This window comes from Larimichthys crocea, unplaced genomic scaffold (genome assembly GCF_000972845.2).
Source record: "Larimichthys crocea isolate SSNF unplaced genomic scaffold, L_crocea_2.0 scaffold131, whole genome shotgun sequence".
NCBI lineage: Eukaryota > Metazoa > Chordata > Actinopteri > Sciaenidae > Larimichthys > Larimichthys crocea.
In genome coordinates, this window is record NW_020851796.1 from 383932 (window position 1) to 409502 (window position 25571).

Sequence of the window (25571 nt, forward strand, 5' to 3'; positions counted from 1 at the left end):
ACCTTAACCTAACAAAGGGTTTTCCAAAGGGCTGTTATCACCAGGTATTCTCCCTTTTTAATGGCGTCTCACAACGATCAAACGTGATCAAATATTCAATAGGGTGTATTATGCTGTTGTTTTATTCTTCAATCTTTTTGCAAATTTTTAAGGGTTGTTTGTTGTTTACATGCGATGAGCGAGAGGAGAGGTGCGCTGAGCACAAGAGAAGAGACGCTCAGTAATTATGTAAAGACTAGTGGTTGGCCATAGATACGTAGTATACGGCCAATGCGGCCCGGGCATTAGCGCGATCAGCTGTTCCCGGAGTAGAAACAAAGGCAGCTGTCCAGGTGGAAGCGGGCATTTAAAAAAAACACGAGAAAAACTCAAAAACTTTCTAAAACCAAACCTGCTAGAGAGCTTCAGGACTCCACAGAGAGTTACAGCGGCGAAGAAAACAAAATGAACAAAAGAGAAAAAAAGTCAAAAGCGACCTCCAAGGCTGGAACCGCTTTGAGAATTAGGATTAATGGTGATATTTTTTTATCGCCTGATAAGAGTCTCACCTTAACGCAGCAGCACGCATAAACGGGGCCCACCACTAGAGACAGAACAGCTAGATGTTGTTGATTTGGTGAATGCTGACATGTTTAGATATAAACACCTTTAAATTTAATTTCAATTCATGAACACGCTCAAATCATACGGCTACTGTACACTATGCATACTCAAACCAGCTGCCTTTTTCCGCTCTGTGATCTGTGACACTGGAGAACCAATAAGCCTGTTTACTGTAAGCCACAAACGAAAATTGAGCAACGTAAGAATGTAACGAGGTGTGTAAGCTACGTCATCTCCAGGTAGAAACAATGTAAATAAGTTCTTTGAGAGAAGCGCCATCTCCTGGTCATACCCTGTAATCACATGAATGGGTGGAGTTACAGTAAAAAATAGACACGCCCAGGAGAGAGGAGGGGGTCTCTCCCTTCACGGGACTTTGCACGGGAGCCGGGCTGGAATGCAGCTGGAAGACGGCTGCCATTCAGCTGGCGTTCCAGTGAACGGAACTTTTAAGTTTGCTACTACTGTAAGACAAAGAACGCAGATCCATTGGAATGCTTTTCGAATAATTTTTTCTATTGCTCCTTTACCCTCTCCCAAAAAGTTTTATCTTATTGCATTCCCACATACAATGGAATAAGTCCCCTGCGCCTCGTGCATTTTGTACATGTATCTGGGATATTCCTATGTTATTTATTTAATTGAATGGTGTGTATAGACTCTCATCAGCCATTTATACTGCACAGTCTAAATCTGTGTTGACCGATTGTGTGTGACCTTAGTGCATATAATTGCCAGTCCTCTGGTGTATATCCGTGCCTAATCTTCCTTCCATGCTTCTCGTTTACGATCTGCATTTTCAACCGATTTTGATAACAAATAGTTATATATCTTTGCTAACACCTTTACTTAAACTGTCCTTAGATATCATTTTTTCTAAATCAGAAGCTGAGGGTTTGGTTAGAAACTATTTTGCTCACCCTATGTAGTTTCTAAGTTGAGGAATTTAAAGAATTATTTTTTATCTATGTCATACTTATATTTATTTGTTCATGATAACATGTTATCGGAGTTAGTCAGATAAAGATCCTGAATTTTTGTAGTCCTTTAATGCCCACTGTTTGAATACAGCATCTGTTCTTCCCGGTGAAAGCGCTGATTTCCCCAAATAGGAGTGTACTGAGATAAACAACTTGTTTCTTTTGTAATTTTTTACATCAAACCATACTTATCATATTTTTGACACTTGGGTTAGTGGTTTGTTTGATCAAGTTTGGCAACGTATCAGAATAAAAATACATTGGTAAAGGCAAACGCAAACATTCTGATTCCATTTCTTTCCATTGTGGGACATCCTTTGTTGCAAAATAAAATTTAATAGTCCTTAATTGTACTGCCCAATAGTACCATGTTATATTTGGACACTTTAAACCTCCCTTACTGTGTGGTAAGTGTAACAAGGAAAGTCTAATTCTAGCTTTATTGTTTTGCCATATAAACCCGGTAAATAACTTTTTCATTTTCTTTAAGAAACCATCAGGTGGAGACAGCGGAATATTCTGAAATAGATATAATATCTTCATTTTTATAATGTTAATTCTGCCGATCAAGGATAAGAGCAGGGAGTTCCATCTATTAATTGACTCTGTTATTTCCTCAGTCAATGGATCATAATTAGATTTAACAATTAGAGCTAATTTGGACCTAATTTCTATCCCCAAATATGTAAATTGATCTACCACTTTAAACTGGGAGGTTTCCCTGAGTGGATTTCCCTTCTCCCCCTCATCAAGTAATAAAATTGAGGATTTGGAGTTATTAATTGTATATCCTGAGATGCCACCGAATGTTTCTATTATTTCCATCAACACAGGAATAGTTCTACTAAGATGTGAGATGAAAAGAATAATGTCATCTGCATATAACGCTAATTTATGTTCTGTATACCCTATTGTTATTCCAGCTATTCCAGTATGCGTACGTATAGCTATTGCTAATGGCTCAATTGCTAGAGTGAATAACAACGGGGATAGGGGGCACCCTTGACGGCATCCTCTTTCAATTTTGATGGGCTCTGATACATTTTTGTTTGTTAATATTTCTGCTAAAGGATTTAAGTACAGCAACTGAACCCATTTTAAAAAAGTATTGCCACATCCAAATCTTTCTAAGATATTAAAGAGATAAGGCCACTCCACTTTATCGAACGCTTTTTCACCATCTAACGATAGGAGGGCCTTATCAGAGGGGTCTTTTAAGCCTTGAATAACATTAAGGACCCTTCTAACGTTATGGAATCCTTGGCGTCCTTGAATGAAGCCATTTTGATCCCTATGTATTATACTAGGTAATACTTCTTGGAGTCTTCTTGCTAAAATTTTGCACAAAATTTTAAGGTCGGAGTTTAATAAGCTTATAGGCCTCATGTTTTCGCATCTGTTACTAGGCTTTCCTGGTTTTGGCAACAGTGTTATTACAGCACCGCTCATTGATTTTGGTAGGCTACCGCTATGGAATGCTTCTAAGAACACTTCTAGCAATGGTTTCAGTAATTTGGACTTAAATTTTTTATACAGATCAATTGGTATTCCATCCGGGCCTGCACTTTTGCCTGCTTTCATACCATCGATAGCCATGCCTATTTCTTCCTCTTTTAGGTCTGCCTCCAGCTCTTCTACAAGTTCAGCAGAGATATTTGGAAATTTCAATTTATCCAAGAATGAATTTTGGGACTGTGGGTCATGTTCTACCTGAGATTTGTATAAGTTTTCATAATATTTTCTAAATTCCTTATTTATTTCAATAGGGTCTACTATTATATCCCCGTTATTATTTTTAATTGAAGCAATGGTTTTCCTTGTTTCTAACTGTTTTATTTGCCAGGCCAGCAGTTTACCGGGCTTTTCCCCTTGTTCATAAAATGTTTGATTAAGCCTAAGCATATCTGAGGCTGCCCTATCTGCAGATAATTTATTACTCTCCGCTCTTAAGAGCAATAACTCCTTTTCTACATCAGGGGTTCTATTTTTAAAAACCTGATCTTGGAGAGCTTGTATTTTAGATTCTAATTGTTGTCTCTTTTGTCGTGACTCTCTAGTTTTGGATGAGGTATAACTAATTATGTGTCCCCTTAGGAAGGCTTTAAAAGCATCCCACTTAATACTTGCTGTTGTTTCATTTGTGTTATCTTTAAAATAATTATCTATCTCATTCCCAACATATTTAATAAAATTTTCATCAAGTAGCCATTTCTTATTTAGACTCCATCTAGGCGGATCTTTCACAAGACTCCTATCCACATAACTCAAACAGCATGGACCATGATCTGATATTAATATACTGCTGTAATAACAATCCTGTAATTTAGAAACCAGTGTTACAGATACCAAAAAATAGTCTATACGTGAGTATGTCTTAAACGTGCCAGAATAACAGGAGTAAGCAATATCATTGGGATTTAAGTATCTCCATATGTCCAACAGATTCAGCTCCTTAATAAAATGATTGATAGTTATTCTACTTCTATTATGAGTTTGGTCGACACCTGTGGATCTGTCCTTCATTTGGTCCAATGTGCAGTTCCAGTCCCCTGCAATTATATATTCTCCTGGGAGGGATGCCAGTGTCAGAAATAGATTTGTAAAAAAACTGGGTTCATCTGCATTTGGCCCATAGATATTTACTAAATTCAAGTTAACTGAGAGCAGAGATCCCTGGATGATCAAATATCTTCCATATTTATCCTTAATTACCTCAGAGACTTGAAAGGGTACTGAATTGTGAATGAGAGTCATAACTCCTCTAGCTTGTGATGTAAATGACGCTGCATAGATGTCTCCCTGCCATCTCCTACTTATCTTTACATTATCTTCTTTTAAGGTGTGAGTCTCCTGTAAGAAGACAATTTTTGAATCCATATCTCTTAACTTATTCATCACTTGTTTGATTTTCTTTATTTTTTGTAAACCTCTACAATTCCAGGATATACATTTAAGTTCTACCCTTTGAGACATTCCAAATGTTACACCACAATATTCCCTTAATGAAAGTTACATGACTGAGAAGCTCAACACATTTAACCATTAAAACATACACTGAACTTAATGAACCATAATAAGGAACAAACCCCATTTCCCAACTCCATGGGAAACTTCCCCCCCAGCTTGCGCTGCTTCCAGCTACGTATGGATAGATCTCTGGATCAATCCTACCCGCTTTCTTGTTAAAAAGAAAGAAGAGAGAAAAAAAAACCCAGCAAAAAACATCAAATAATCAACCCTCCTTGCTCCTTGCTACATATGCAAGTATAAACACACCTGAGCATGGAGTATAGCCTATAAACTAAGTAATTTACCAGGGTTTAGTATACTGATGTGACCTTCAGTCTGTGTAGATTATTCAGAATTGAAGAGGAGAAAAACAAAAACAATATAATAACAACAATAGAAGACTAAATAAGAAACTGAGGGCAGTACTTAACAGACTCGCACATATGGGGCAGAGATGAGCACCTCTAAGTAAAATATAGTAGGCCTATATTGATACAAACTTAAATTCTACTAACATTGCCATCAATAAGGGCATAAAAACATAATAAAATAAAGTCGAGGGCAACGCTCGGTTAAAGTGCGATCATAAATTACCAGTCTTTCACGGTACCGTCCCTCTTACTGGTGCATGATCATGGTGTAAGCAAACGTATTTAACTTACATCGTGCGCACCTTAACTCACTCAGTCGTTATTTCCTCCTCGCTCAAATTTGATCTTGTTTCTTGTTTGACTCCTGTGCCTCCATCGGCATATTGAAGGTGTGTGTTTGCTCTCTGTATGTTACCACCAGTTTCGCTGGCGGCATTATGCCGTGTCTGAGTCCCAGGCTTCGCAGTTGCTGACGCACATTGTCATATTTTTTCCGTTGTCTGTGCACCTCAGTTGCCAAGTCGTTGTACAATCTGACGCGCTTGTTCTTGTAAAGGACGTCTTTCTTTTCCTTGGCTGCCTTCATCACCAGCATTTTCTGCTTATAGCTCTGAAACTTCATAATCAGAGTTCTCGGTGGGTCTCCAGCGTCTCGTCTTGGTCCGACGCGGTGCGCCCTTTCCAACACGATTGGGCACCGCAGAGGAGCCAGGTCTAGCGCCTCCGGTAGCCAGCCTTCTAGAAACGAACAGGGATCCGGGACTTCAGCTCCCTCGGGCAGATTCACCAACCTTATATTGCTCAACCGCGATCGTGTTTCCAAATCGATAACTTTATCTTCAAGAGATTTGTTCCTTTTATCCAGCGTCTGCACCATCTCTTTTAACTTAGTCTGCTCGTCCTCCACTGTGGACAGCCGTGTTTCCGCCTCTTTTATTTTTTCAGTGCAGTCAACCAGTTCTTTCTTTATTTCCTCAACTGCCGTCAGAATCCCATCCAGTCTGGTCGAGAATTCGGACTTTAGGCTGCGTATTGCCAGCAATATTTCTTCTTTAGCCCCACAGAGCTCGCTTTCACCGTGCTCCGTAGTTGCTATGTCGCGGTCAGCATCTTTGCTAGTTCTGCGCTCCATGCGTTGCGTCCCGAAGTTAATTAACTTCGCCTGTGTCGATGTTTTCGCTCTATCCCTGCTCGTTTTTCCAGTATTTGGCACCACCTTGTCTTATCTGACAGTTGCCTGCGTTTTCAAACTCAAACTTGCACTTTACATTAGGATTCGTTCAAAATTGTATCGGAGCCGGGTTGAACGTGACTTTCTAGCTCGCGGCCATAACCGGAAGTTCAATGTATTTGCATTATACTAAAATGCATTCATTTTCATTGGGAATATATGAGGCTGAAACTACGGTGGCCGGGAACCCTCAATGCTGCAAATAAAAGAAACGCTGCAAACAAAAAGAAACAGCGCTGCAAATAAAAGAAACGCTGCAAACAAAAAGAAACAGCGCTGCAAATAAAAGAAAGAAACGCCGCTGCAAATAAAAGAAACAGCCCTGCAAATAAAAGAAACTTCACAACGGAACTGAATTACCGGGGACTATTTTTGCCGGTGCACCTGTAGTTTTTTATGTGAGCGAAGAGGAAGAAGAAGAAGTACAGAAGCGTATTGCATTCACTTGAAAAAAATAAATTAGACACCTGATCTCGTAATTACGAGATATGGAAAGGTGCCTTATTGGCCACTGCACTTCGGTAAAGTTAGAAAGATATTGGCACTTCTGAGATCAATAACTCTTAATTGAAACGTTGTTAAAACACAAAACGCATATTTTCAACCATAGTAAGACAGACAACGAGCTACAACCTAATGTTCATCACAACGAGCTACAACCTAATGTTCATCACAACAAGCCATCCTCGGAGCCACACCAACAACATTAGTGTTTACTAAGACTTTTCATAATTTCTGGGAATTTTCTATTAGGAATATTAATCAATAACTTTAATATGATACAGTACTGCGGTAACGCTATCTACACTTTAAAATCTAGTGCCCGACTACATCAGTTTGTACGGTACAAACCGGTACGGTACAGTAAAAGAACTTGAAAATCACCCCAGAAGTAGCTGGGAACATGTAGAACAAGAATCAGGTGGAGTTGTCAGAAAACAATTTGATTTGTTTATTTAATGACTTTTCTAAATCTGCATATGTATCTTAGAAAAGAGATTATTATTTGATTTCTGAGTTTCCGAGGTGTACATGAAGGCACCATGAAGACGCTTTACCGTACAAACTGATGTAGTCGGGCACTAGATTTTAAAGTGTAGATAGCGTTACCGCAGTACTGTATCATATTAAAGTTATTGATTAATATTCCTAATAGAAAATTCCCAGAAATTATGAAAAGTCTTAGTAAACACTAATGTTGTTGGTGTGGCTCCGAGGATGCCTTGTTGTGATGAACATTAGGTTGTAGCTTGTTGTGATGAACATTAGGTTGTAGCTCGTTGTGATGAACATTAGGTTGTAGCTCGTTGTCTGTCTTACTATGGTTGAAAATATGCGTTTTGTGTTTTAACAACGTTTCAATTAAGAGTTATTGATCTCAGAAGTGCCAATATCTTTCTAACTTTACCGAAGTGCAGTGGCCAATAAGGCACCTTTCCTTATCTCGTAATTACGAGATCAGGTGTCTAATTTATTTTTTTCAAGTGAATGCAATACGCTTCTGTACTTCTTCTTCTTCTTCTTCTTCTTCTTCACTCACATAAAAAACTACAGGTGCACCGGCAAAAATAGTCCCCGGTAATTCAGTTCCGTTGTGAAGTTTTTTTTATTTGCAGCGCTGTTTCTTTTATTTGCAGCAGCGTTTCTATCTTTTATTTGCAGGGCTGTTTCTTTTTGTTCACAGCGTTTCTTTTATTTGTAGCGCTGTTTCTTTTTGTTTGCAGCGTTTCTTTTATTTGCAGCATTGAGGGTTCCCGGCCACCGTATGAAACAGGTAGCCTAGTGCATCCCAAATTTTAATATAACATTATAGTCATTATGGCCTTGATGTTGATGCTTTTTGGGGGGAGGTCGTGTAGAGCACTATAGGCCACCGAGGCACTGGGCCTATAACATTTGATGGCTTTACAGTATGCCTAATGCCTTTACATTACTTTACATTATTAAATACTTTTGAAGCCAGTACTTTTACACTTCTACTTGAGTAAAAAGCTTGAGTTGATACTTCAACTTCTACAGAAGTCTTTTTAAACCCTAGTATCTATACTTCTACTTGGGTAATGAATGTGAATACTTTTGACACCTCTGGAGCCACATGACTATCTTACCTCTATCTAATGGACCCGTGACACTTCCTCTTGTCTAGCTTCAGTTACATTTATTCATTTAACTGACACTTTATCCAAAGCAAAAAGGGAAACAATAGCTGTTTCATACTTCTTTTAAAAACACTTCTTCATCACACTTTATGCATTTAAGAATATGCTAATAAACCACAATGATGCAGCACACATGTCAAATCATGTATTTTAGAGTGAAGTTGTACATAGCATGACATGAATACAGATGATATTTAGGTCACCACCAAGGTTATCCTCTTAACCAACGCGTGTGTGTGCATGTGTGTGTGTGTGTGTGTGTGTGTGTGTGTGTGTGTTCTTTTCTTGACAGTGGCCACGTGTGGGGTGACACCTGGGAGTCTGCAGAACAACATGGAGAGCTGTAAACCAGCCCACAAAATCATCAGTACATAAAGCATGCATAAATCTAATAGATCAACAACTGTTGCATATCAATGAACATTCTCATATGCATCATCACCACTATAAAAGTGACTAGGCTATTATAATATAGTGCTAAAGTTACAGTAATACTGCACATAAAGTAAGTAACATGGTAACAGCAGCTAGATGACAAGATTCTAGCTGTATGAGATGACTGTGGTCAGCAGTAATGTGTGTAGGAGCCTAAAGAAAGGAAGTGAACTGCACCAGTACCAGCTGGTGTTCATGTTTATGTTTCTGCTTCTTTTAATATGTCATCTGTCATGTTTATATGCAGACCATGCACATTTGGAGTTGTTCAGTCTTATATACGTATTATTACAGTTTTTATGGTTTAGCAAAAAGGATTTCAATAAATTAATGTACAAGTCATTCATACTGCTTGATTTAGTTTACTCCATCATATCATCCTATCTACATATCATCATCGTATCACCTCATCTACATGTCATCATCATCATATCATCCCATCTACATATCATCATCATCATATCATCCCATCTGCATATCATCATCATATCATCATCATAATATCATCCCATCTCCATATCATCATCATCACCATCCCATCTCCATATCATTATCATCATCATATCATCATCATCATCATCTCCATATCATCATCATCTTCATATCATCATCATCTCCATATCATCATATCATCATCTCCATATCATCATCATCATCATCATATCATCATCGTCATCATCATATCATCCCCTTATCCCCAAAAAACATAAACATTCTTCCAGTGTACATAGCAGCCTTTGTCAGGCCTAAACAAACCTGTTTGACCTATCAAATGTTACATTTATGTCATTACATATGAAACTATTGATTGAGCCTCCACCATCATACAAGATGTTAAACTCCTCAGATGATCTTATCTCTGTAGTCCTCTTCAATCATTTCAAGATTAATATTAGATTTTTTAAAATAATGTTCTACTACCCCAAGAATACTTATATACAGCAAAACATTCAGTTTTAATGTTCTAATTAAATTTTCTTGTCTGATACAGGAGAGGCTCTGCTCATATAAAGAATCTCACTGGGATGATATGATAATGATGATAATATGTAGATGGGATGATACGATGATGATGATGATATGTAGATGGGATGATATGATGATGATGATATAATGATGATGATTTGATCACTTGTGATGACTTGTACATTCATTTATTGAAATCCTTTTTGCTAAACCATAAAACCTGTAATATGTATATAAGACTGAACAACTCCAAATGTGCATGGTCTCTGCATATAAACATGACAGATGACATATTAAAAGAAGCAGAGACATAAACATAAACACCAGCTGGTACTGGTGCAGTTCACTTCCTTTCTTTAGGCTCCTACACACATTACTGCTCACCACAGTCATCTCATACAGCTAGAATCTTGTCATCTAGCTGCTGTTACCATGTTACTTACTTTATGTGCAGTATTACTGTAACTTAAGAACTATATTATATTAGCTTAGTCACTTTTATAGTGGTGATGATGTATATGAGAATGTTTATTGATATGCAACAGTTGTTGATCTATCAGATTCATGCATATTTTTATGTACTTAAGCCACAGTTATAGGCTGAAACAGAGACGGACACTGACTGAAATGTGTATTCAATATTTTTATTGTGAACGTGAACTGAATGCTCCATGTTGAACTTTGAACTTTTGTGATGATTTTGTGGCCTGGTTTACAGCTCTGCATGGCGTTCTGCAGACTCCCAGGTGTCACCCCAGACTTGGCCACTGTCAAGAAAAGAAAAAAAACACACACACACACACACACACACACGTAGGTTAAGAGGATAACCTTGGTGGTGACCTATGAGAATGTCTAGGTTGAAATATAATTTGTATTCATGTCATGCTATATACAACTTCACTCTAAAATACATGAATTGACATGTGTGCTGCATCATTTGTGAATTATCAGCATATTCTTAAATGCATAAAGTGTGATGAAGAACTGTTTTTAAAAGAAGTATGAAACAGCTATTGTTTCCCTTTTCGCTTTGGATAAAGCGTCAGCTAAATGGCTAAATGTAACTGAAGCTAGACAAGAGGAAGTGTCACGGGTCCATTAGATAGAGGTAAGATAGTCATGTGGCTCTAGCCATCAAATTACAGCCTGAGAAAAAAATCTCTAAAGGCAGTTTGGCACTACTGCACAGTAACCACGGTGACAACCCTGCAGGAGCTTTTCAAAAAGCAAAACCTGGTTGGAGAACGACTGCTGCCCATCGGGCAGCTACCACCAGAAGTTCAACATGGTGAGTTTTGGTTGGCAGGGCAAAATCTGTGCACATGCTTCAGTGCATAAGGGGGTAATAAAGTGTATCATATCATAACAATATTTTCATGTTAAACAAAATACATCTTACTTATTAGCATGCGCTCGTACAACCTCCTTAAAACTTTATGCATACAGACTAGTTTGACAAATTACATGAGAAGAAAATGTGGTAAAATGTAGGCACATATGGGCCAGAACAAACTCAAGAGGTACAACACTGATTTGACTAATAACGTTACATTAGATTTTTCTTATCTTTGACCATATACAAGGTTAAAAATGGCCCCCTGCTTCCTGTCTATCTTCAGCTGTACTATAATTAAAGGCATAAAAGGCCCAAAAAATTATCTTTAAAAAAAAAAAAGGCCTCCCATGTGTTATAATTATTATGTCTAGTTTGATGTATTTACTGTGATGATTTTCTGATCTATTCTGATGTTGAGCACCTCATTTATTTATGCAACTTTATATGCAAAGACCTGTCTTGCTAGTTTTGACTTAATGATTTACAAGGAAACATTGATAACTGTGATAAATATATAATTATCTGGGAGGTCATTGTTCTGCTTAGATTCCAGGCTGGACAGGCATCCACCGCAGGTCTTCCTGTTTAAATTGTTGGGAGCCTGGCAAGAAGGGCACACCTTCTTTTTGGCTGTGTCATTTCTGCAAATTAAAATGAAACATGTAGGGATTATTTCAGGTACAAAAGTAATTTCTCAGCAAAGAAATAACCAGAAATAACATGTGATTTTGTGTGCACATAAAATTCCCATTGCCACTTCTGTAATTCAAAATATAATATGTCAAGAAAAATGAAAAATAAAGACAGCTATGAAGAAGAAGAATCACAGGATGGTAGTGAGTACTGTAAAGTAACAGGCGTGTTTGCCACTTACACGGGACTCACACAGGAGGCGGAATGGCAGCGGAACGGCAGCGGAACGGTCCTTTGCCCGGCGCCAACTCACACCGGACGCGGATCAGCCGCGGAACGGCAGCGGAGCGAGCCGGCCGTATTCACGCGAGATCACGCGGGAATCCTGGACATACCCGAGACCCCGCGATAAACAGTGTATAAAGAAAACAACAACAACAAACAGCTGACTTTGCTTCTCCGACGTGGAGGAGATTATAAAAAGCATCTGTTGTGTCATAAATGATTGTGTGTTGTTCCACTTCAACAATTAGTCTCTCGTTGAGACCCTTTGATCGATCTTTGATCACCTGGTGCCACCGGTCATGACGTAACGTTGATGTGAAGTTGTAAAAAGCTACATGAACTGAGTATTGTGTTTTATTTTGAAAGGGGGCGGAAGTTTATTATGTTGATTCTCTGTCGGATTTCCTGTCTGGTGCACAGTGCTCTGTTGAAATTTACGAGGTTTAGCCGCGGAAAAAATAGGAATGAAATGGAAAGCTCGCGCCGTGGCGCGGAGAGCCGCTTCTGAGACGCTTCTGGACCGCGCCCTGTGTGAGTGCTCTCATTGACTAGACTGGCTTCTATTTGCTACGGTGACCGCGGCGGTGCCGTTCCGCTTCCGTTCCACTTCCGTTCTGCGTCCTGTGTGAGTTGGCCTTTAGTGTAAGCCTGTCTGTGTGTGCAGACATGGCTGCTTGTGGCAGGGGTACCTCTGGCTGGCTAAAATTAAGCCCCCTAAATAATTAGTCAAGAGCATAGGTCTGTTCTATAAGGAGTACTGTATTATTTATTAAGCAATGGCAATTACAACACACAATAGCACTGGAGTTTCATATTTCAATTAAATGTTTTGCTTAAAATGACAGCATGTATCAAATAGTAGTTAACAGTACTGCCTGATTAAAATATGAATTTAGACTTTAGGAAAGTTACTGCTTGGTAAATCTGAACATTATTAGTCCTTTGAGAACATTTAAACAGTTCATTGTTTAGAGAGGAGATTTAACTGCCTATTGCCATCAGCCTTCAGCCTTACAGGCCAGGCCCTCCATCTCTGCTGAAGTGCGCTTAAAAACTATGAGGCTAATATAGGCTAGTACTACTGTTAGCTAGCTGGCCAAGCAAGTGTCTTCACATGAGAATACGTCACAAAAATAACAGTCGCAGAAGTACACGGACTGCTTTCTGAAAATATGTCACCTTTTATAGCATCTATTATTTCTTTGCAGATTTTACCATGACTCACCTTTACTCACCTTAGAGTTGATTCGTGTCAATCAGAAATGATCGCTGCAGGAACCAGACCTGAAACAACTACGACTCCCAGGGTGCATTGCAGTTAAAAACCATCCAATCACGTTGCTTAAGATCTCTTGACGTGTAGCTATGACGAACTGATATTATATATTGTAATTTGTACACACATAATAAAACACTGGTCTCTTTGAACCAGTTAACTTTATTTTTTATAAATTGGTTAAGAATAAATAAATACATAAAAACAGGTAACGCAAAGTGGATTGTCTTCGTCTCCATAGCAACGGTGGTTGAGGATTATGGGAAGTGTAGAGCTGATAGCTCAAGCTCAGTGCGTCCAAAACGCAAGTAGTGAATAAATCTAAAAATGTGTCAGGATAGAAGGAGAAAAAAATGATACTGAGGGCCACAACATGAAGCTATCTTATTGTTGAATTGTCAGTGACACTTTGGCGTGTTTGTGTTGAGAAATGTTGACGATATCATTAAAAGAAAACCTTAAAATAGTGTGAAAAACATTTCAGGGCAGAGGGTCCTTGGTTCTCCAATCAGATTGTAGCTCGCAAATTGTCGGTGGTCGAGCATTCTGGGTAGTGTAGGCTTTTATGTTATCCAAAACATATTAATAAAAGTTTATTTCTCAGGATGGAATGAGAAAAAAATCATACTGAGGGCCAGAACATGAAGCTATCTTATTGTTGAATTATCAGTGACACTTCGGCGTGTTTGTGTTGAGAGTGTTGACGATATCATTAAAAGAAATGCTTAAAGTAGTGAGAAAAACACTTCCGGGCAGAAGGTCCTCGGTTCTCCAATCAGATTGTAGCTTGCAACGTCATGCAGCGCTGTGATCGGGTTATTATTGGAGTGAATGGACGGCTGTATCTCTGCTCTAAGCGTCTCTTACCACAGCGAACGGGTTTATATTGGAGTCAATTGACAACCCAGAGCGTTTCTTGCAGATGCGGAAGGGTACCTTTTACGTCAGTATCAGACGTCAAGGGGCAAGTGACAAATCGTCGGTATTTTACGCGTTGGGAATGAGAACGGGTTGTCATTCTCTAGGAGTTTGTTAAAGTACTTCTCCTGGAAAGGACAAAAACATGTAACACCAGATACCATACCAGATCACAAAAGTCTTAAAATTGTACTGACCAATTTGATGTCAAAGTTATCAGTTTTCTAGGAGTGGTTTGTTAAAGTGTAGCGTCTGTAAATGGCAAAAAAAGAAATTACCTATTAAATTCAAAATGGCTGACTTCCTGATGGATTTAGGTCAAGGTTTATTTTCATCATAACATTACATACATACGATACAATTGTACATTTTTACATTTTACTTCACAAATTTACAGCTGCTCCGATATCTACATCATACACATACATTTAATAGCAGCTCCAAAGAGTATTTGTAACAAATACATTTTGGCTCTCCCTTCAAAAACTTCTGCAATTGTTGGTCTCTGTAAATTATATTATAAAGAGTATGGCCTACACCTGCTCTGTATGGAAAGTGTCATTGTTATGAATGGGTGCTATACAAATAAAATTGAAGTGACAACACCTTGCTCTTTCATGTCGATACATTGAGATTTGCCTTATCTTCACACACACGACATGTCCTGCTAGGCGTATATGAAGGACTGATGTGACATAAGTTACAACAACATCCATTTCTTGGCCATATGATCTCAATTCTGTTTGATTCATTCTCTAGAAATTCATTAAAGTATGATGCATGTAAATTGCAAAAAAATACTGACATTACAACCCCATTTCCAAAAAAGTTGACACACTGTTTAAAATGTAAATAGAAACAAAATGGGATGATGTGGAAACTTTGAAACTCCATATTTACTATGAAGTTTTTAATTAAACCAACTACCATTTTTAACTAAAAAAATGACACTTGTGATTGTTTTAGTAGTATAGCATAGTCACTGCAGGGTAAGTTATGGAGTATTAAGAAAGCAAAAGGTTGTAAGATTTTAATCAAATGTTTTACTTTAAATTATGGACAAGATTGAGATCACAGGTGAATTATTACAAATCACTAGAGGTCCTCAGATAATACAGTAGTAGCAACTCAAAAGTTCCTGTTCAAGCTGAAAGCCAGCTGAATGGCAGCCATCTTCCAGCCGACTTCCAGCCAACTGCCTGCCAAGTTCCGTGGTTGGAGTGACCCCCCTCCTTCTCCTGGGCGTGTCTATTTTTTACCGTAACTCCACCTATTCATTTAATTACAGGGTATGACCAGGAGATGGTGCTTCTCTCACAGAACTTTTTTACAGTTGTTCTACCTAGGGATGACGTAGCTTACACACCTCATTAGCATTCTCGTTGCTCAACCTTTTGTTTGCACTTACAGTAATGGGCTTTTTGGTCTCCCAGTATCACAGAGCGGAAAATGCAGCTGGTTTGACTACTGCATACTATACAGTAGCCTTATGATTTGAGTGTATGAGTATGAGTTTTTTTTTTGATTAACAGTTTATTTTGAAAGCCCTTTATTATGCAGGTATTTACTGTAGTGCACGTTTTAGGCCAGGTAAACCATACAAACATCTCATTAGCATTCTCATTGCTCAACCTTTTGTTTGCAATTGATGGGCTTTTTCGTCTCCCAGTGTCACACAAATCACAGAGCGGAAAATGCAGCTGGTTTGAGTACTGCATACTATACAGTAGCCTTGTGATTTGAGTGTGCTCATGAACATGAATGATTCCTTTTCATTTTCGTCCATTCCATAGGCTAAATGGCGTAAAGCGTAAATGGAAAGAATTACGGGTGAATCAAGTATGAAATAAGTCAAGTATGTTTGGTTTTAATAAAGTTTGCAGTATATATGTTATGTTTTTATTCTACATGGACACCACTGTTTATTTTCCACTATGCCCCCCTTCATTATTAATAATACACCGCACAACTTTTGAAAGTTCAGAGATAAGTCTGTTGCAAAAGTCCACGGTGACTCTCGTTTGCCAAAGTGTCTGTATGGTCTCGACGAGCTCCTGTTTTGTGCCTGGCTTAGCCTCCTTGCGAATAAAGTCTTTCATGGAATGCCAGACTAACTCAATGGGATTCAAGTCTGGTGATTGGTGAAGTTTTCACCCAGTTGATCCCCTCGGACGCCATGTATGCTCCAGCAGCTGTGTGTTTTGGATCATTGCCCTGGAAGAAGCGATGGTCAGACCTAAAGTATGTCCTTATGTATGGTGCAGCGTGTTCTTTAATGATGGTCTCTTCAAAGTATTGTCGGTCCAATCTTCCCTTGAAGGTTACCATTGGACCTGCACCTTGCCGGGAAATAATTCCCCAAACATGCAGCTTCAGTGGATGTTTTGGCCGATGTTTTGGTCTGGCAACGAAGTGGCAGGAAGCTACGCCAGTTCGGTCCAGGGGTTACTTGAGGCCGAGATCCGGGCCCTCAAAAGCCGGGTAGCCACAGTGGAAGCTACGAGGGTCCCTGATGGCATCCCCGACAGCATCACTGAGAGACTGGTCCGAGTCGAAGAGGCAGTGAAGGACATAAAGGAGTGTCTGCAACAGTTGGCGCGTCCCCAACCACCAACACCAGGCAGCCCAGGTGCCAGACGTCGGTTGACGTTTGAAGACACACCAGGGGACCCCACTCTCCCGGCTCCAGATCCTGTCACGCCAGACGTGGCAGTCAGAGCCCTACCTGCCGAACGGGAGGAGGAATTTTTTAGACTGTGCCAGACTCGACCGGACAGTGTGTTCATGGTGCTAACTCCATTTGAAGTTTATAAGTGTTGGGGGAAGACCGTGAACTGGAGCGGCACCAACGGCAAATGGCCACTGCTGGACAATTTGAAAGACCGCATACACCAGCACATTGCCCAGCGCTTCCCAAATCTGTCTGGGGACTAGTGGCAAAAGGTCCGGAACCGGATTAATGAAAGACTAAGGAGTCCCCGAAAGCCTCCGAAAGGCTGATCCTGAGAAGCAGCGCACTGGCTTCAGTCGCTGAAGGACATTTGCCTCAAAGTTGTTGTGTATTCTGTATATATAGATATATATATACATAGTATTATTGTATTATTATTAGTAGTGTTATTATGCGTGACTTTGCACTTAAATACATAACAATTGCAAAAAAAGATTCTTGCTTCATGGAGTTTTCTTTACGCATATGGGATTAACAGAAACGTATTGCTTCAAGAAGTTCCATTTAGCCATAATAATATCCACAAAGCTGCCAGTAAAACACAGTAAAGACGTCATCCTCCAGGTCTCATTGAGAGTTTATGAGCTCACACACGTCAGCACAAAGTGAATGAGTGAACGTCAGATTAAACACAATTACAAAATAACACAAGAATGACCATTTGGGTTTTTGTTTTGTAAATAACTTTGTTTGCATTAAAACCACAGGTCTCTCAGTCCGTGACTTTTCCTAAATATATGTGTTTGATGGTTTCGTAAGCTTATACTGCAAACTTTATTAAAACAAAACATACTTGACTTATTTAATACTTGATTCACCTGTAATGGTCACTGTTTACCAAATCAACAACATCTAGGCTATTCTGTCCTCACTGTACATAATTACTGAAACGTCTTCTCTCACGCTCGCACACTCTCTCTCTCGCTCGCTCCTAATCTGCATGTAGTGAAAGCCACAGCTAGACATCTGTATCCATCATACTGTACAGTATACTGTACAGTATTTCATACGGCAGGCTTCAGAAAGCATCAAACAGATATAACTTATAAAAACAGTTACGGGGTGGTCGGTAGTGTGGTGGGTTGTGCAGGCGACCCGTGTGTAGAGGCTACAGTCCTCGCTGCAGTCGGCTCCGGTTCGAATCCCGCATCGGACGACACTTTACTGCGTGTCATTCCCCCTCTCTCTGCCCCCTCCTTCCTGTCTCTTTTCAGCTTTCATATCCATTAAAGCCCCCAAAAAATATACTTAAAAAACGGACGTTACGAGCGGAGTTTTCTTTAATAACAAGTTTATGTTGGCATGTTGTTGTTGTGTGTGACATAGAGTTGCACATACGAGCGGCTGCAGCGGTGCCTCAGTGTTACCTTATCACAACTTTTCTTTCCATTAACCGATCCGCGGAACACTTGGTGCTGTGGGGGGCGATATGAACGGATCATGATGATCCTTTGCACCACTAGCCACATCCATGATTGTGCTCTGTCTCAACTGATCGGCTCACCCACTTACCCCAGCGTATCTGTTCAGATGTGTCTTTAGACAGTCTAAGGTGAGAGCGGAACATCACTGCTCCTCCCCGTGGACAAATGAGGCATTGCAGCTGGTTTTCACCCAGACTGCTTGGGGGTGTTAAAAGTTGGGCCCTCACTGACTACGTCATCGCGAGGGATTAGATTACTGTCACAGACCTGCGAAGGACCTGTCAAGGACCAGTCAAGGACCAGCCAAGGACAAGTCATGGCCCCGTCACGGAAACACAGGAACTTTTGAGTTGCTACATCTGTACCACTCTAGATCCAGAGGTTTTAGCCAATTACAGACAGATATCAAACCTTCCCTTTCTCTCTAAGATACCAATCAGCTGTGTGATTTTCTCCATAAGAAGAGTTTATTTGAGGATTTCCAGTCAGGATTTAGAGTGCATCATAGCACAGAGACCGCACTAGTCAAAGTTACAAATGACCTCCTAATGGCATCAAACAAAGGACTCATCTCTGTACTCGTCCTGTTAGTTCTTAGTGCTGCATTTGACACCATTGACCATCAAATTCTTTTACAGAGGCTGGAACATCAAATTGGCATCAAAGGGAACCGCCCTAAGCTAGTCTAAGTTGTATTTCTTAGATTGATCTCAGTTTGTACACGTCAATGATGAATCCTCCATGCATACCAAAGTTAAAGCTGCACGCTGCCTGTTACGATGCTCCAGCTTTTGAGGTTGCTTTTTAACTTTTTAACTTTTTTCTCTTTTGTTCATTATTCTTATCTTCACTGTAACTCTGTGAAGTCCTGCCCTCTCTAACAAGGTTGTTTTTAGAGAGTTTTTGTGTTTTTTGTCGTGTTTTTATCGTGTTTTTTTTCTTTGTGTTGTTTTTTAAATGCCGCCTCCACCTGGACACTCTGACTTTGTTTACTCCAGGGAACAGCTGTTAGTGGTAATGCCGGCCGGCATAGCAGTAAGACCAGCCGATATACCAGCTGAACTCTGGAGAAAACCATACCGGAGATGCAGAGAGATGCAACGTCGAGGAGGAGGGTCGAGACGGGACGGGCTTATGGAGAGGAGAAGATTTAAGCCGTGTCTCCCCTGTGTTGTTATGGGAAATGTGCGGTCACTTAGCAAAATGGACGAGCTAACGGCACTAACGCGAGCCATGCAGAGTATCGGGAGTGCAGTCTGATGTGCTTCACGGAGACATGGTTGCACTAGGACATTTCGGACCAGAACGTCTCTGTCGATGGCTTCCACACTGTCTGGGCCGACCAGAATTGCACCGAGAGTGGTAAGCGGAAAGGAGGTGGGCTTGCCGTTCTAGTTAACAGCAGATGGTGTAATTCCGGTCACATCACAATTAAAGAACAGCTCTGCAGCCCGGATGTTGAACTGTTAGCCGTTGGACTCTGTCCATACTATCTGCCTAGAGAGATCCCACATGTCATCATTGATCCCTCCCTCTGCAAACCCAACATCTGCCTGCAGTATCATTCATACAGGTACCATCATCTCCAAACTGCAGACCCAACACCCCAGTGCCCTCATCATCATGTCGGGAGACTTTAACCACATTACCTTGGATAGAGTCCTGCCGACTTTCAAGCAATACGTGAGCTGTCCTACCAGAGAGGAGAGGACCCTGGACCTGTTATATGCTAACATTAAGGATGCATACATCTCCTCTTCTCTCCCCCCTCTGGGCAGCTATGATCATAACCTGGTTCACCTCAAACCCTGCTATGTGCCTCTGGTAAAGAGGAAGCCTACGACCACATCACTGACTATATCAACTTCTGTGTGGACTGCAATGTACCAGCTCGTACTGTCACCTGTTACGCTAACAATAAAACCTGGATTACCAAGGACATTAAGGCCATCCTTAATGAAAGGAAGAGAGTGTTCAGAGATGGCAACCATGATGTGGTGAGGAGAGTGCAGGGGGTACTCAAATTTAAAATCAGGACTACAGACCGGTAGCCTTGACGTCCCACATAATGAAGACCCTAGAGAGGCTCGTCCTGGAGCAGCTAAAACCTATTGTCAGGCCCTTCACTGATCCACTACAGTTCGCCTACCAGGCCCGACTGGGCAGGTGGAGGCCCCCATTGTATCCTGCATTGTTGACTACCTGATGGGCAGACCACAGTACATACGCCTACAGAACTGTGTGTCCGATAGGGTGGTCAGTAACACTGGGGCCCCACAGGGGACTGTTCTCTCTCCCTTCCTCTTTACCCTTTTCACCTCAGATTTCAATTGCACTGAATCCTGCCCACCTTCAGAAGTTCTCTGATGACTCAGCAATAGTTGGTTGTATTGAAAAGGACGATGATAGTTAGGGATGTAACAATACATCGTGACACGATTAAAATCGGTACAAATGCGTGACGACTCGCATCGGTTCACAGAAAAAATGAATCGCGATTCTTGGCGAATTAATTTTTAATTAGAAATATGTTACGTTGTGGCTGCAGCTTCCACTGCCGCGTCTGCCTTTCTGTCACACACACACACACACACACACACACACACACACACACCCCTACACACATGCGCAGTAGTGGTAATCGGCGTCAGGCCTGACTGTACTGTAAATGATACCATAACACAGATCCTCCAGGAATTCACGATGTTGCAATTTGCAACTTCAACGCAACTTCAGTGAATCCCCGTGAATTCAGGGGTGTTGCAATCTTAACCAATCACCGCAACTTCCGCGCAGTCTGCACGGGGGATTAAACTCGGGTCAGGGACGGCCGCACCGTGCGGGAGGATCCCTTCGTGGGACCTCTCCCCGGCGCTGGCTGGCCCCCGCCGGGCGCATTTCCTCCGAGGTGGTGCGCCGCGACCGGCTCTGCGTTTACAGCGCCCGGACCTCGCCGTTTCCCGGGGCCGTGGACTCTCATTAAAGGGTAAATGAGCTATCATCTTGTTGTTTTTATTTTCAGTTAGCTCATACTTCAAGCTGAAAGGTAATGGTCAGATCAGCTGCTTGCTGACAGCCCTAATAAGAACACAAACTGTTTGAGAGTTTCTGTAAAGAGAGATTTTTTTCCTACAAATAAACAGATAATTTTATCTGGTCATAATTTGTCTGTAGCTCATTTTGATTTTTTAAAAAAATCGTGAAAAAATCGTATCGTAAACAAAAAATCGTGACTCGAATCGAGTCGTGAGTTGAGTGTATCGTTACATCCCTAATGATAGTGAATACAGGACTATTGTGGGCAACTTTGTCACTTGGACTGAGCTGAACCATCTGCAGCTCAATGTGACCAAGACGAAGGAACTAATAGTGGATCTGAGGAGTGTGAAGACACCAGTGACCCCCGTTTCCATCCAGGGGGTCCCTGTGGATAGTGTTGAGGAGTATAAGTACCTGGAGGGTGTACTTGAATAAAAAATTGGACTGGACTAGAAACATCGAGGCTGTCTACAAAAAGGGCCAAAGCTGACAAGGCTTTTTCCTAAGAAGGCTGAGTTTCTTTAACATCTGCCAGACAATGCTGAGGATGTTTTATGAGTCTGTTGTGGCCAGTGCGATCTTCTTTGCTGTTACATGCTGGGGCAGTGGGCTGAAGATCGCAGACACCAACAGACTTAACAAACTGGTCAGGAGAGCTGGTGATGTCGTGGGGGAGGAGCTGGGCACTCTGACGACCATGGCTTCCGTCCATTTGGACAATGTTTCACACCCTCTCTACGACATACTGGCTCTGCAGAGGAGCTCCTTCAGCAGCAGACTCCTCTCTCTGAAATGCACCACAGAGTGACACAGGAAATCATTCCTGCCTGCGGTCATTAATCTATAATGCCTCCCTCAGCTGACATATACACGGACATTTACTTTTGCATTTGTTGCACTTTATTTATTTAATGTTAATGATCTCGTATATACCTTTTATGTGTGTGTGTGTGTATGTATGTATGTATGTATGTATGTATATATATATATATATATATATTGTATTGTGGTGTGGTGTGTGTGTGTGGTGTGTGTTCTTTTAATTGGACCCAAACACCAGACAGACACTCTTTCTAGAGACTTAGCTACTTTAGATGGGATCACCCTGGCCTCCAGCTCCACTGTAAAGAATCTTAGAGTTGTTTTTGATCAGGATTTGTCCTTTAATGTCCACAAATTTCAGAGACTGCATTCTTCCACTTATGTAACATCGCCAAAATCAGACGCATTGTCTCTCAAGTGGATTCAGAAAAACTAGTCCACGCATTTGTTACTTCTAGGCTGGACTATTGTAACTCTTTGTTATCAGGCTGCTCCAATAAGTCTCCCTTAGTTATGCTGCCATAGGACTAGACTGCCGGGGGACTCCCCCTCCCCCACCTCTCTTTCTCTCTGTCTCTCTCTCTGTCTCTCTCTCTCTCTCTCTTTCAGTGTTATGTCTAGTCAGGCACGGTATTGGTTGAAGATGCAGTCACATCTCCCTTTACTGAAAACTCTCGCTCTCTCTCTCTTTTCTCTTTCTCTCTCTCTCTCTCTCTCTCTCTCTCAGAGAGTCATTTTGAACTCATTAAAGATGAGAAAATTGGGCAAAAATGTCACCATTTGCCAGAATCCAAGGTGATATTTTCTCTAACTAACAAGATGCTGTATTGGTAAAACTGGGAAAAGCGGGATATATTCACATGTGGTGTTTTACTAGATCAATAATGAATGAATTAATTATTTCAAGTCCAGTGTAACTTTCTCCTATCTTTGTGTTTGTCTCATATAGGAGTTACAGCCCCAAGCAGCGAGCCAGCTGTTGTCACTGTGGGAGTCCAGTTGAATAAGAGGTATCAGCAGATCACCTCTCTGCACTATGCTCCAGTTTTGTTCTTCCTTGATCAAATGCGGCTAAAGTATGCAAACATTGTATCTAATTTTCATCGGTCAGGGGATAGGTCTTGACATGTTTTAATTTCTGTTCTGCCAGTAATTGCAAGATGGCAGGAGAATAGAGAAGGAACTCTTTAAAAAAATCTGACATGAATTAAAGTGGATGAAATGTGTTTTTATCACAAATGTTTTGATTTCATAACACAGTCCATTCAGTTTGTTGATTATCGCTCCGCCTTTATGATGGTGTCAAGTTAGTCTTTATGGTTTTGATAGTCTGACATTTTATTTTCAGCACATAAACAATATTTCTCTGCACTGACCTTTTGAGATTGGGTTTCTCGGGATTGTTCAAATGTTCTGTGTTAAAGGTTCGGGTTCTGTTCTACTCTATTTATGGGACATTTGTCAACTTTCTTTTGCAATTGTTTCCTGGATGAAGACATATAACAACTTTAAAAAAGTTGTTAACATTTGAACCTTGAAATTTAACCTTGTTAAGTTGTTCTGTTGAGTTAGACCATCTGTAAGATTGTGTTAATGATATAACAAAATAAAATAGTGTTGTTAAGTTGTTCTGTTGAGTTAAGCCATCTGTAAAATTGTGTTAATGACATGACAAAATAAAATAGTGATTTAATATTAAAAGCCTGTTGTCAGTGGGGTGTCTTCACTACTCTCTCTCAATGTCCTCTGAGTATGAAAAAGACATGAAAGAAGACAGGCTGATAAAGTGTTGATACATACTGTAAATCTAGGTCACCTTCAGTTACTCTGCAATAATTAAAATAACTTTTTTGTCGAGTATTGTCTCTCACTCTAAAGACAGCTACTAATAACTACTGTACTGTTTGTGAGGCATTTATATCAGCATCCCCTGTTCGATCCTCTCCAGTCTGCATGTTGAAGTGTCCTTGGGCAAGATACTGAACCCCAAATTGCTCCTGAAGGCTGCGCCATCATGTGTGTGAATGTGTATGAATGGTTAACTCCTCAAACTGATGAGCAGCTGGCACCTTTCATGGCAGCCAATGCCATCCATGTATGAATGTGAGAGAGATATACTTCACACCTTTCGTCCAACTCTGTTTGACCCCACCTTGACAGTTTTACAACTTTGAGTGGTCAGAAGACTAGAATGACGCTATATAAGTACAGCCCATTTACATCTACACCCCTTTAGTTTCAGTCATCGAGTAGAAAGAAATCAATTCAAATCAAATCAAATAAATTTTATTTGTATAGCCCAAAGTCACATAGTACATTTGCCTCGGAGGGCTTTACAATCTGCACAGGGAGTGACACCCTCTGTCCTTAGACCCTCGGTTCGAGTGAGGAAAAACTTGCCCACAAAAAACCCTTTTAACGGGGAAAAAAGGTGGAAGAAACCTCAGGAAGAGCCACAGAGGAGGGATCCCTCTCCCAGGACGAACAGACGTGCAATGGATGTCATGTGTACAGGACAAATCAACACAAACATATTGTACAATTACAATGACTGACAAAATGACAATGAATGATAAAATGACCACAGTAGCAGATATGGTAGCAGTAATGACAGTAATAATATATGTAGTGGACATCGTGCAGGATCACAGCAGCAGCCACGATCCACGAGAACCTGCTGGACGACAGAGCACAGAAACTCCGGGGAAGTTTGGTTAGTAACATGCATTAATGAGACATGTATGTTTACAGATGGGGAGAGAGAGAGAGAGATGGTGAGAGAGAGAGGTGGTGTGTGTGAGAGAGAGAGAGAGAGAGAGAAAGAGAGGGTTTTCGGTAAGGGATATGTGACTGCATCTTCAACCAATACCGTGCCTGGCTAGGCATAACCCTGGAGTGAGTCCCCCGGTAGTCTAATCCTATAGCAGCATAACTAAGGGATGACCTGAGCCAGCCCTAACTATAAGCTTTATCAAAAAGGAAAGTCTTAAGTCTATTCTTAAAAGTGTTGACCATGTCTGCCTCCCGAACCCAGAATGGTGGTTTGTTCCACAGAAGAGGAGCCTGATAGCTGAAAGCTCTGGCTCCCAATCTACTTTTGGAAACTATAGGAACCCAGCATTCTGAGAGCGCAGTGTTCTAGAGGGGTAGTAAGGTATTATGAGCTCTTTTAGATATGATGGTGCCTGACCATGAAGAGCTTTGTAAGTAAGGAGAAGAATTTTAAATTCTATTCTAGATTTAATAGGTAGCCAATGCAAGGAAGCCAAAATGGGAGAGATGTGATTTCTGATCTTGGTTCCTGTCAGTACACATGCAGCTGCTGCTGCACGTTAACTGACAGGCTGACT

At 40.7% G+C, this 25571-nt stretch overlaps 1 protein-coding gene across 11 annotated transcripts in view; it reads left to right on the forward strand.

The window, feature by feature from the left end:
- The window catches only part of ythdc2 (YTH domain containing 2), a 122580-nt gene extending 98658 nt beyond the window's left edge, over window positions 1-23922 (forward strand). For 9 of the 11 annotated variants that reach the window (XR_003461751.1, XR_003461749.1, XR_003461748.1 and 6 more), the window contains one exon: window positions 23171-23922. Coding sequence is in view for 2 of the 11 variants with exons in the window: in XM_027275441.1 (XP_027131242.1) it covers window positions 23171-23224 (54 nt within the window). In the remaining 9 variants the exon portion in view is untranslated. Of the gene's footprint in view, window positions 1-8645; window positions 8733-19358; window positions 20788-23170 lie in introns of those variants that run through there. The other 2 variants (XR_003461743.1, XM_027275440.1) reach the window with 2 other exon arrangements.
- The last annotated feature ends 1649 nt before the right edge of the window (window positions 23923-25571 follow it).